General features: G+C 37.8%; 1 protein-coding gene across 3 annotated transcripts in view; it reads left to right on the forward strand.

The window, feature by feature from the left end:
- Positions 1-12,597, forward strand: part of ATAD2 (ATPase family AAA domain containing 2) — a 30,513-nt gene that overhangs the window by 8,229 nt on the left and 9,687 nt on the right. For all 3 annotated transcript variants that reach the window (XM_023921462.2, XM_023921461.2, XM_023921463.2), the window contains 14 exons: positions 77-125; positions 460-570; positions 1,028-1,106; positions 2,072-2,164; positions 3,060-3,168; positions 3,390-3,505; positions 4,236-4,410; positions 5,037-5,125; positions 5,459-5,618; positions 6,999-7,089; positions 7,507-7,821; positions 8,771-8,876; positions 10,175-10,358; positions 11,882-12,067. In XM_023921462.2, the coding sequence (XP_023777230.2) occupies positions 77-125; positions 460-570; positions 1,028-1,106; positions 2,072-2,164; positions 3,060-3,168; positions 3,390-3,505; positions 4,236-4,410; positions 5,037-5,125; positions 5,459-5,618; positions 6,999-7,089; positions 7,507-7,821; positions 8,771-8,876; positions 10,175-10,358; positions 11,882-12,067 (1,863 nt within the window). The remainder of the gene's footprint in view (positions 1-76; positions 126-459; positions 571-1,027; positions 1,107-2,071; positions 2,165-3,059; positions 3,169-3,389; positions 3,506-4,235; positions 4,411-5,036; positions 5,126-5,458; positions 5,619-6,998; positions 7,090-7,506; positions 7,822-8,770; positions 8,877-10,174; positions 10,359-11,881; positions 12,068-12,597) is intronic.

The following is a 12,597-nucleotide window of genomic DNA, read 5'->3' on the forward strand; positions in this document are numbered from 1 at the left end:
GGCACCAAATATGCCCACAGCTTTTCTGCTTATTTGTGACTGGTCTGTCATGTTTCTTTTTTTTTTTTTTTTTAAGGAAAGCCTCGATACAGAAAGGACTGATGAAGAAATAGCTGATAATCAAGGTAGCATTGTTGGATAAGTCTGTTTTAAGTTTTCTTGACTATGCTCTAGCCAAAAGCTTTGTCTTAGATAATTGAGATGGGATGAACTACTGGGTATTTTTCATCTATTAAAAAGAATTTGTGCTGCTACTGACAATTCAAGCCATTGTCACAGACTCTAGGGCTGTACTGTAGTGAGCTCAGAACAGGTTTTCAGAGGAAAAGAGAAGTTGTTTGTCCAAAGCACTTACAGCAGAAAAGGTTGTGGACTGGTGTGAATACAGATGTAGTGCATTTTGAAGTTAATATAATTTACAACAGTACTTAAACAGTGCAACATAATGTTGATGAGCAGGGGGCTCCTCAGAAGAAAGTGAAGCCAAAGAAGACGATGGTGAGGACACTCAAAAGCGTTACTCCTTTCGGAAGAGGAAGACTGTTGAGCGCTATCAAGCTCCTTTGCAAAGTAGGTTATAAGCACAACTTCTCTTAAGAGCTAATTTCTTTCATGGAAGTGAGAGTGTTATGAGGTTTTTTAAAAATTAAAATATGTATGCACACTCAGCTTCTATTTAAATATCTTACCTGGAACTTTGTTAAATGCATATAATCTGTGCACATTCTATTTCTTTGCTTTTTGGCATCTTTATTGATTTTCAATAAAAATACTACCTATGTATCATTGAAAGAATTGTAATTAAACAGACTTGATGACCTTACTGGTTTTCAGTTCTTAAAACTCAGGTGTGTATGTTTTTGCTTTTATTGTGCAATGATTTCAAAAAACAGCCTCTTCCTCCCCACCTTTGAAATGTCCCCAGAGCTTAGATGTGTGATCTATGTTCCATTCTCTGCCTCTTTTAGTATCTTGCTTTCTCTTAAAACTATTTATAACATTATTCCAATTTTTTTACTTTCAACAGAGCCAAGACAAAGTAAGATGTATTTTTCGGACAAGTCTTCACCTGTCAGACAGAGAGATCCATGCAAGGGAACTAACAGGTATGAGTTTGGTTAATGATAGTTCTTTCTCAGTAGTGCTGTCAGTCACATGACTGAATACTGCTTTCAAGGTCAAAAACCCTTGGACCTTACACAATCCAAAAATCCTTGTTTTTGGACTCTTGGTAATTAGATATTAACAGTATGGTTATTGCTGTGGTAGTCTGAGGATATAAAGAAAGCAAATATTGGAGGAAGCCCATCCTTTTTGCTGGCCATTAGATTTTATTAGAAAATGCAGTTTTTGTGGTGATGATGAGGGTTATGGCTGAGATTGTATAACTGAATTAATTTGTGCTGGAATTGAAGCTAAAATCTCCCTCTGAAAATCTGACTGTTTTATCTTGAAGGATGCACATTACTTACTTAAAACTAAAAGAGTTAGAGAGAGTATGGAAGTTTAATTTTTTTTTAATCATTCAGGTACTGATTCTGGTTCTTTTTTTGAATCAGTTCAAGTTTGCATATGAAACTATACTTAAAGCAAGAAAAATGCTAAATAAAATTCTAAATTACAAATTGCAGTAGTAATGACAAATAGGTTTAGCATCCTGCCTTGAATGCCTTTCCTTGATAGATAGTAGTGCTTTATTTAGCATCCTTGAAAGCAGGCAGTTATGGAAGGAGGGAATTTTGAAACCAAATTTTGAAATTAAAGAGTTGGTGTTTCACAGAGTGGATACATAATGCTAAGTGAAACTTGGTTTGTGTATGAGAGCGTGTGGACTAAGAGTAACTTGGTTAAGAAATTTCTTTGCACACTGGTTAAACATTTTATCTTCCTATGAACAATCAAATTTTGCTGTCATGAGGAAAATCACATAACACAGTTTGAAATCAGATTCATAAGGAGTACAGTAATCTGGAAATATACTAGATATGAAAGTAAACTGACATAGTGTTCACTTAAATTTTGATATTACTTAGTGTTTAACTTTTTTAATTGTTTGTTTGAATGTTTGCAGACAGAGACACACAGTCCCCAGCAGTGATTCCTCTTCCTCATCTGATGATGAAGAGGATTTTGAGAGGCAGAGGAAGAACAGAAATTTAAGAAGGTTAATGCAACTGGAGAACAGGGGAGGAAGTAGACTACCTGAGAGGATTTTTACATCTTCATTGTGTTCAGTTTTTAAATTCTGGTGGCTATATCTGTTGATACAACTGTAACTGGACTCTCAACAACTGGATGTTTAGAATTGATTTTAATAAGCAATTTGATTTTTAGGGGGAACAGGGGTAGCAACACTTTGATGAAACTTCTTAATGTAAAATTCTGCTGCTCCTGTGCTTTACAGTAGCTGATTCAGAGAGAAAGCCACTATAACACAGCATGGTATAAACAGAGAAAATGACAGAGATTTGGTTTCTTAACAAATGCTCTAGAAAACCTATTTTAGTAACAGTCTACCAAATAAGTTTTCAGCCTGATGTCTCAGATGTCTTTCAGAGTAGTCTACTGGCACAAAGGTTCCAGGGTCTTTGGGAAGGACTGGTAGCCGTAGGCAGCCTTTACAATGTTAAAACCAACTGAAATAAGTATCATCTTGGGCTGTAACTTTTTGAATATAGAAGTTAAAGGTATTTGAATAGTATCAGTGTGTTTGGGGGTCAGGAGGGGCAGTTTTCTTCCTCACACGAATCATTGTCAGTCCATGGCTTGCACATAAGGGAATAACTTGTTCTAAGCCTGTATTCCTACATATGCTCTATTGACTGGCATGGATATTTATAAGTGCTAAGAGTTGTTAAAATAATTAACTCAGTTTACTATCTGGAGTGACCATTTTCCTTTCCTTACTCATGGACATTAAACACAAAACAGCTGGAACCAATATTTAACAATTCAGGAAGCTTACACTCATAAGATATTTTGCATTCACTTGCTATTATTAGAAAAAATCCACATTGCAAGTTAGAAAGCACCTTTCATTTTCACCTTACTTAAATCAGGTCTCTTCCTGTCAACTTTCGGAAAAGTGACTTAAAGGGAGTTCACAAAGATCGTGTGAAAATCGGAGCAAGTCTGGCTGATGTTGATCCAGTGCAAATAGATTGTTCAGTAAGTATTTTTACTTCAATGTGTCAATGAGACATTTTCAGTAATTATGAAAGCTTCCATATAGTAATGTGCTGTCTAAACTTCTTTGGCTTACAGTTTTGTTTCAAGCAGTTTGAAAATTGGCATAATGTTTCCTTTGTGCTGACATCTAATCTCTGATGGAACTTTATCGAGGCTGCAGCTTTCACATCTGAAATGTGTTCTGTTGTCTTCATCTTTAGGTACGATTTGATGGCATTGGTGGTCTTGCTGACCACATTTCAGCTTTAAAAGAGATGGTTGTTTTTCCATTGCTTTATCCAGAAGTCTTTGAGAGGTTCAAAATTCAGCCTCCAAGGTAAGAGATACCATTTAAAACTGTAAATTCTAATTCATCTGTTTTCAGGAAAATATTCAACTGAGGTATTATGTTAACACACTTTAGAATTTTAAGTGTTGATACTTTTGGATTTTTTTACCAGTAGAAAAAATTAATTTTTAAAAAATTGATAGAATCCAGCATACATGTAGGCTCAAAGATTTGCAGGGTTGTGAGACTGTTTTAAAAGTGTCTTACCTTCAAAAACAGGGAAATGGAGTGGTTTTGAGTTCTACATGCAAGTGGATTTGATCAGTCTGTAAGTGGTAGTCAACTGCAGTTTTTGTGGAAGTCCAGTTGTCCGTCCCACCAACTTTTTTTTCCAAGAGTTCCAGTATCAGCTTTACAGTTAATTGGACTTGTAACTAGAACCTTGCAGTGCTGATTATGCTTGGGCTAAAAGATGCATCTGTCCACTTCTTACACAGCTGAATGGGTTCTGTGTTGGGAAATTATTAGAAATCTAATTGTTATATATATATATATATATATATATGTATATATATTCTGGGCCATTAACACTGAGTCATGGTATATTGAAACAGGACTTCAGATTCTTTGGTTTCTGTAACTTTAAAAGTATAATGAACAATGAAGAGAGCTTTGTTTAGGAGAGAAGAGTGTGCTTCAGGGATAAGGGTGGTAACAGATACTTTCCTATGAAATTCTTCTTATGTGAAATTTTTTTTTTTTTTTTTTTTAATTGCAGAGGCTGTCTATTCTATGGCCCACCAGGGACTGGAAAGACATTGGTTGCTCGTGCACTTGCTAATGAATGTAGCCAAGGTGACAGGAGAGTAGCCTTTTTTATGAGAAAAGGTGCTGACTGCCTGAGTAAATGGGTCGGGGAATCAGAACGACAACTTCGTTTGTTATTTGATCAGGTACAGTTGAAATGTGCGTTATGTTCCATCCGAGTTGTAACGGACTGTGAAGAACAGTTCTTTTTCTTTTTTGTCAACTCCTTCCATTGAAGTGGGAAGATTGCCAGGGTTTCCTTTTTAAGTAACATTTTTAGAGGCTTGGAATCTTGAGATGCATTAGGAAAAATTAGTAAAGCAGTCAAGAGGACCTTGCAAAGCAACACTCACCCCCAGCTCCTTGCCTCAGGAAAGAAAAATCCAAACAGCTGCAAAAAAGGTTTCAAGAAGTGGTGACTTTTGATCAGATGGAAACAAATGTAGGCTGAAAGCATGGCTATTTTGAAATTAGTAACAAAGGTTGTTTCCAGAACCTGTAATTTAATTAAGTCCTGGTGCTGTTCTTGGTGGATGCCAAATAGCTCTAAAAACCAGTGGTGTGATTTGTTTCATGTCGCCCATCTCAGTGGGTTGATATATGCTCCTGCCTTCTATTACTCACAACACTACTTTAGATCAATGAGTAGAAATCCCTGATGCTGGTCTGAAAAATCTACTTTGAGTGACTTTGCAACCACAGTGTTGTTTGTGCATTTCTCCTACAAATAGTGCTGTTTTCCTGATGTCAGTGTTCTGTGTTTTCACTGTAGGCCTACCAGATGCGACCTTCAATTATTTTCTTTGATGAGATTGATGGTCTTGCTCCTGTACGGTCCAGTAAACAAGACCAAGTTCATAGGTAGGGCATGTTTTGTATCAACATAGAAGGTGCTTGATTTCACTGAAAAGACCACAACCTATTTAACTTGATGTGACACATTAATTTATCCTGAAAACTAGTAATTCAGTATTACTTCAGATAATCTTTAAATTGTAATTAAAAACTATTCACTTGATACCAGCACGCACAAGGTCTGTGTTACCTTATCTATTTTGTTATGTTCTTCAAATGATTTATCTTTTTCTAGTCAGCATTTTACCAATAAAAGCTTGTCCTGTTTGAGTGAGCATTGGTGATTATGTGGAACTGAGGAAAATTAACTGTTGAGTAAAAACTGTATTCTTCTCTTAGCTCTGTTGTATCAACACTTCTGGCACTCATGGATGGCTTAGACAGCAGAGGAGAGGTTGTGGTAATTGGAGCCACCAACAGGCTGGATTCTATAGATCCTGCTTTACGAAGACCGGGACGCTTTGATCGAGAGTTTCTCTTCAGCTTGCCAAACAAAGAGGTCAGAACTTCAACTCAACCTCAGTGCTTAATGTGGCATAGTCCATCTTTGTAACAAACCCGTGCAACTCAGCAGGATTGTGGAGCAGTGGAAGTCTCCTCACTATTGTACTGCTTTGGACAAAAGAGGGCTCTCTGAAGAGACTGTGCTGTACTGTGGAGGGCAGACCTGGCACTGAATATGTATCATTAAGATGATTGTAATAGGTAGTTAGTCCTCTAATTATTAGTTTTGGTCTCTGCAACCAGCAAAGAAAATGGGATGCTGCTACTCATGAAAATGTTTAAAAATGACTTTATGAATTAGTTAAGAAGTACTGCTGTGGCATTGTGAAATTGAAAGAAATGGTGTGCATATAAGAACTCTTTTTTGGTAACAAAAACTTTGATTCAAGCTGGTGCTGGAACCAATTAATTATGTTAGGAACTAATGTTCTTACTGGTACTCAGTAACAGGGACTTGGACAAAAATGTGAAGTCACTGCACACAGCTGCAGGGCTAGGGAGGCTTCTAGTTCAATGACAATAGGCAATAAAAAAAATATTGTGGGTGAGATAGCAACCAAAACTGAAATGCAGTTTGTGTTTTCCTTCTGGCCATCAGTGATAGTTCTTTTTCTTAGCACTTTCTGAAAAGTGCTGAATTGAATGCTGGTAAGAGTGCACTAAATAGTGCATTTAACACAAACATTTTTCTCTGGTATTTATTTGCTCTTAGGAACAGGTGAGGAGGTGCCATGAAGCAGATCTAATACACACTTCCCTCACTGTGGAAGAATTTTAGAAATTTGCCATAATTAGTCTGTGTAGCACTAAATACTTCAGTGAAAGTCCTGCTAAGATCAGAGATGGGGATAGGCAAAATTTGACGTTTTCTGAATGAGTGACAGTAATTTGAGTCATAATTATTGTTCTACTTGGTAGCAAGAGTAGCAACTGGGAATGGTGTGCTAGGACTGTCTTCCTTGCATGAGCTGTCAGAAGAGTAAATTTCATGAACTAATGAGATTGCCATCATGAAATTTTGCTGAAATTAAGAGAATTTTCTGTAAAAAAATCTCTTTGCAGTGAAGTCTGGGGTTTTTTACTACAGTGTTTTCTTCTGGATCTCACACTTGTGAAAACTCACTCTTTTATGGAAGATGTAAATGCCTTTTACTTCATTGCATCCCCCAGCAAGAGTTTAATGTAACAAATTTAGAACTAGGAAATTTCCTTGAAAAAGCTTGAAAAAACAGAGCATATTAACTGACCCTTAAAATTCAGAGTTTAGCAGATAAGAGAAGTATTTGTATTAGTGTGAGGGTTTTGGGGGTTTTGTATTGTGGTAGTTTTAAGAGAAAATTTAGGGCAAACTAAAATGCAAGTGTTTTGTTTTCAGGCGAGAAAAGAGATTTTCAAAATTCACACACGAGACTGGACCCTGAAGCCATTGGACAAGTTTCTTGAAGAGCTGGCTGAGAAATGTGTTGGTGAGTTTGAAAACACTGTAGGTTACTGCACAACTTGAGTCGTGGGGAATTGGAGCTTGTTCCAGGCAGTACTTGAGCTCTTGTGCCTTGCTGTAGAGTGAGGCAGTGACACATCTGGCATGTCCTGAGAGCAAACCAAGACAGATGCAGCTTTCAGTTTTCTTTTTTTCTCAGAACACGTTTAGGTCACCTTTCCCAGGAGTGAAGTTTTGACTAGGGGGCTGTTTCTTTAGTGCAAGGTATTAGGCTGTGAGACACAGTACTGTATTGCAGTGCAGTAATTCCTTAAATTATCTCCTACCCAGTTAATTTTTGGCTGCATGCAAAGTCTTTCATTTTTCCACTTTAGAAGTCTTGGCCTTGACTTTGGTGTTGCCTGAGCCTGACATAACATTTGATTCTTGCTTTGTTTATTAGGATACTGTGGTGCTGATATTAAAGCCTTATGTGCTGAAGCTGCACTCTGCGCTTTGCGCCGCCGCTATCCTCAGATATATGAAAGGAGTGAGAAGCTGCAGTTAGACATCGCTTCAATTAAAATAACAGCAAAGGATTTTGTCATGGCCATGCAGAAGACAGTTCCAGCTTCACAGAGGGCTGTTGTTTCACCTGGGCGAGCACTATCACCTATTTTAAAACCACTGTTAGAAAACACATTGGAAAGAATTTTACAAGCCTTACAGAGAGTATTTCCCCACGCAGAGCTTGCACTGAAGAAGGACCAACAGCAAGGTATAAAAGCAACATCCATTTGTGTAAAATTCTGCTAAAGCAAAAGCTTCTGATACGTAAAGTAATACACATAAACCTCTCAGCCACGATGACAGTTCAGTTTTATAACCTGGATGTGCAGAGTGCTGGATGGGAGCTGTGAGTGACTTGCAATATGCAGTGTTTCAGTAGTTGTAATTTAGGGCTGGGCTTCATAGTATAGGTGAACTCATGCTCCTGACTGCATAAGCCTTGATCAGGTTTAGTTTGTCAGTTGGTGAGAACAAATCAATATTGATACACTGTCTTGATTAATGGAGGTCTGTGAATAGTTAGTTACTATGCTAATCTCTGGAGAGTGTTCTCCCAGTATCACTCCCAGTATAGCTGGGATCGTTTGCATTCATGAAAGAGACAGAGACCCACCAACACAGTGAAAGCATTGGGGCTGGGAGATGGGTAATTGTGCCCCCTCTCTGTTGTCCACCTCCCATTATCTCCTCCTTTCATGATCTTTGAGGAGCCTTATTTAGAAGTTGTGTGGGTCTTTATACTCTGTCTGGTTCTGGACCAGAAGTCTGTGATAATTACATTCACTTAATTTTGTCACATCTGGTGGGAGAACCTGTTCCAAAAAGCAGTGGCCTCATTGGGTTTTTCAGGTATCTAAGAAGTACAGAAGTTGTTCCTAATCAAATTTACTCCAAGGTCAAGAAAAACCTCACAAGTTCTTGTCAACAGAGAAACCTGATGTGAATTGTGGGATATAGGACAGTTTTGTAGAAACTGTGCACTCTCTTTCTGTCTGTGGTAGAACAAACCATTCAGTAAATAGCATTCAGTGTGTGCCCTCAAATGAAATACAAGGGAATGGTTTCCTGCACTGATTTCAAAGGTGTATTAATGCAAGAGTGAGATTTGAGCTATTCAGGAAAGTCAACAAAGCTCTCATCTTTAAATCCTATTTTAGGAAATGATGTGATTGACAGTGAAGAGGAATCACCATCAATCTTTGAAGAGAATTCAACTGATGAAATGCCTGATCATGAAAAGGCTGAATTTCTCACTTTAAACAGGTCTTGTTTGTCCCCTTTATGTTTACATTTTTAAGATGGCTGAGTCTGTAAACTGTTATATTGTGAGGGGTGCTGGATGCAGGAGTGATGGGTGTGTGGGGGTTGGTCAGCATTTGCAAGAAGTGTGAAGATCCAACTGGTGCTGATGTTCTAACTGAATACCCTGCCCTAGCCCATCAAACTGACTAGCCCAGCCCTATTTGCCTAAGTCAAAGTGGTCCACAGATTATTAGAACATGTTGATTTAATTGATTTCATTAATTTTTTTGATTTAATCTAAAGGTTCAAGACCCAAAAAATGTGCTGTCTACCCTTTTAGCTTAAAAAATCCCTAAGGATTTGTGTAGCCATCTTTTGTCTGTCTGCCTTCCAAGAATGTTAAATCAGAAATGAAATGGCTTGTTAAAACACTGTGAGAAAAACAATGTCTGCTTTTTGTACCTTTAACCTACAGAGTTTGTTAATCTTTTAATGTTTTATTGTGGAAGTTATATAAATCAACAGCTGAAGCAGTAGATTGTTGTCACTGTTGGGTCAGTTATTCTTTTCCCTTTCTATTGCTGTGCTGTCCAGAAAATGTGACCTGCTGACCTTGGTCTCTATGATCTTTGACTTAAGCAAGAAAAGGTACAACAGTCTTGAGGTAGAAAAACCCAAAGCTCTTCACAAGTGTTTCATGTTCATAAAACAAGATGATTAGAAAATTAATAGAAATTCAAAGAGGAAACCACAGAAGTAATTCAACCAATCAAATTGTATGTTTCTTCAGATACAGCTGATGTGTTTCAGTGCCCAGGTTAATTTTGTTCCTAGCAATGTTGGTTTGCTTCTTCCTTACCACAATCTCCAGTCACTACAGCCAAATTTTAGCTAAACTTAGTAGGTGTAGAAATCTCAGTTACTTAAAGTCAAGACCTATTGAAAATGGCTGTGTACATGGAGTGAAGAGACTCCAATTTGTGCTTAGAAAAGAGAGTTGTTGTTCTGCCCCATAGCAGGTCACTGACCAGCTGTGTGTGTGTGTATTTGGCTGGACAGCTTCACTGAAGGATTTAAGAGCTCTTACTTAACCCAGCTAAAGGAATGGCAGACATGCTGGGGACTGGCAAGATTTCTTAGTGGAGGTATGGTACCAGTTTTTGAACAAATAGGCTTTGATAGTCTTCCTGATCAGAGCAGCTTAATATTTCATGGAACATGGCGTGTATTTACAAAAAAAATCATATAGGAAAAATCTTCAACGTCTGTGTGCCTATTAATCACTTGTTTTTAAACTTGTTTTCTTCTTACTGTTGTAGAAATCCTCGTTGCCAGCCAACATCTTTCAGGCCACGGTTCTTACTAGTTGAAGATCCAGGGTGTGGGCAGGCTTTTCATCTGGCACCTGCAGTAATCCATGCCCTGGAGAAGTTTCCAGTTTATACACTAGACCTGCCTGCTTTGTTTGTTAGCATCACATCCCCTGAAGAAACATGTGCACAGGTATCTTTTTTTCTCATTAATCTGATAGGACTCACAAACTGAATATAAACTGTATATAAACTTGTGAAATAAGCAAAATTCATTGTTAATTGGGGAGGCCTGGTTGGAATATGCTGTCTACGTCTGTCTGGAAATTCACTTTTTTTTTTAAATGGAACGATACTATATAAGGATGTTATACATAGTCATGTTTTCCATTTGAAAGGAAGTAGCAAGGGTGTTGCTGGCAGCTCAGGAAGATGGGTGGTGCTGCTAATAAAGCACTCGCTTTATTTTATTTATTTTGCATTCTAAAGCAAAAAATCTTGCTGGTCTGTGTTGGTTCCAGGAAGTTTTCATTGCTTCTTAGGCCTCTGTGCTGTCAGTAGATGGCTCTGCATCAGCCTGATGGCATCATGCACTTTCTGAAGCCCTATTTTTTAATATATTTGTGGACAGTCAAGGTTTGGGGTGAACGGGTTTCTTTTTTTTAACATATACGGCTTGCAGCACTGCAGTGCATGCAGTAAAGGAATGAAAATTCATATAACACATAGATTGTTACACTGGTGTGCTTTCCATCACTAGGAAAATTAAATATAACCACATTAGTGCTAGTTTCCTTCTTTTTTAGTTTTAGGCAGAGAAAACATGTTGTTTGGCAGCACTGTATTAAAATATTTTGGCCTTTAGTAGCAGCATTGGAGAGCTGTAGGGGTCAGGACACACACATTCCATGGCTCGTTTGTCACATAGGAGGAGCAATTTTACTTTTCTTGTATCATGGTTGCATCTGTGGACATGTAACTATCCTGTGTAGTGACTGCCTGGATATACCATGTGTGCTTCCCACCTTTTGACAAGAACTCTCTGAATATTGTTAATCTGAGAGGGCACATGGAGAAATTTTCACTTTCCTCTGGCAGTAGATGCATTTTGTTTCCTGTGATTGAGATGCCATCTGTAAGCAGTGGCTTGTGCTCTTCCAAAGCATATCATCTGGTCTGATGGATCCTTTGGTAGTAAAAGTTGTGATTTAGTTCTTCAGGCAGACAAATAAATGGTCACTTCTTATAAAATGTGCTTGAAATTATGCATTGTAAGCAGGCTTTTCACATAGGTCTTTGTTGAGTCTATGCTCTAGAGTCTGTGTTGGGTATGTGCCTGGTCTGAACTGCAATTGGTATAGCTGCAGTCCTGTGGCAGTTTCTCCAGGTTAATACATCTTGCTGAAAGGCTAGTCTTGTTTTTTTCAGGCACACCACCAGATTGGCTGAGTGCTGAAGGCTCTTCAGGAGTTCTTTTACACCTAAGTAGTTTTGAAATTGGGCAGAGATTCAAGTCTGTTTCTGTGTAGCCATATCAGTGTTTGAGTCAAAGTGAAAATTTTACCTTATTGTTAAGGACTAGTTAATTTATTGTTTTTTTCTTGATGTTTTAGCTTCATGTACTCTTATTTCATAAGATAGTTTGACTGATAGGTAGTTATTTAGTATCCTGTTCTACAGGGTATAGTTTTCTTATCTGAGCTCTCATTTTGCCAGTTGATGCGAGAAGCTCAAAGAACAGCACCCAGTATCATTTATGTTCCACAAATCCCTTTGTGGTGGGAGACTGTTGGACCTACAGTGAAAGCTGTTTTTACAACACTACTGCAGAACATTCCAACGTTTGCTCCGGTTCTGCTTCTTGCAACAACTGATGTGAAACATGGAGATCTTCCAGAAGAGGTATTTATCAATACTTTTTTTTACTCTTGCTTTTTTGCTTGCTAGTTTATAACTCTTTGAAGCATGGGAGTGCTGTGGCACTCTAAAGCAAATTCATACTGTTACTATTTAGGCACCCTACCCTCTTAAAAGTCTCTCAGAATTTGCTTAGACAAAACAGTGCTGAAAGCATTTGTCTAAACTGTTTTCTGAATGAAAAGATTGACTTCAACCCAACTCTTTCACCCTTCTCACTGATGCTTATTAGACAGATGTACAAATTTGCTTCAGGCAATCATTTTGGTGACAGCAAGATGGTGAGGTGTGTGCTTAGTGAAGAATATACAGTATTTGAGATAGGAAAGATTGCTCTACTGAAAAGTGAAAGATATTTTTACTGAAAAAGTACAGTGGTCACACTGTTACTGATGGAACGTAATTTCAAATTTAAATAATTTCATTATTATTTCAGTTTCATTTTGCATCTGGTTGGTGAAAACTTGGCATACTGGAAAGATAAAGTCCAACTTCTATTTAAGTAACTTGGAAAT

The sequence above is a fragment of the Cyanistes caeruleus genome, chromosome 1 (genome assembly GCF_971803275.1).
Source record: "Cyanistes caeruleus chromosome 1, bCyaCae1.hap1.1, whole genome shotgun sequence".
Lineage (NCBI taxonomy): Eukaryota > Metazoa > Chordata > Aves > Passeriformes > Paridae > Cyanistes > Cyanistes caeruleus.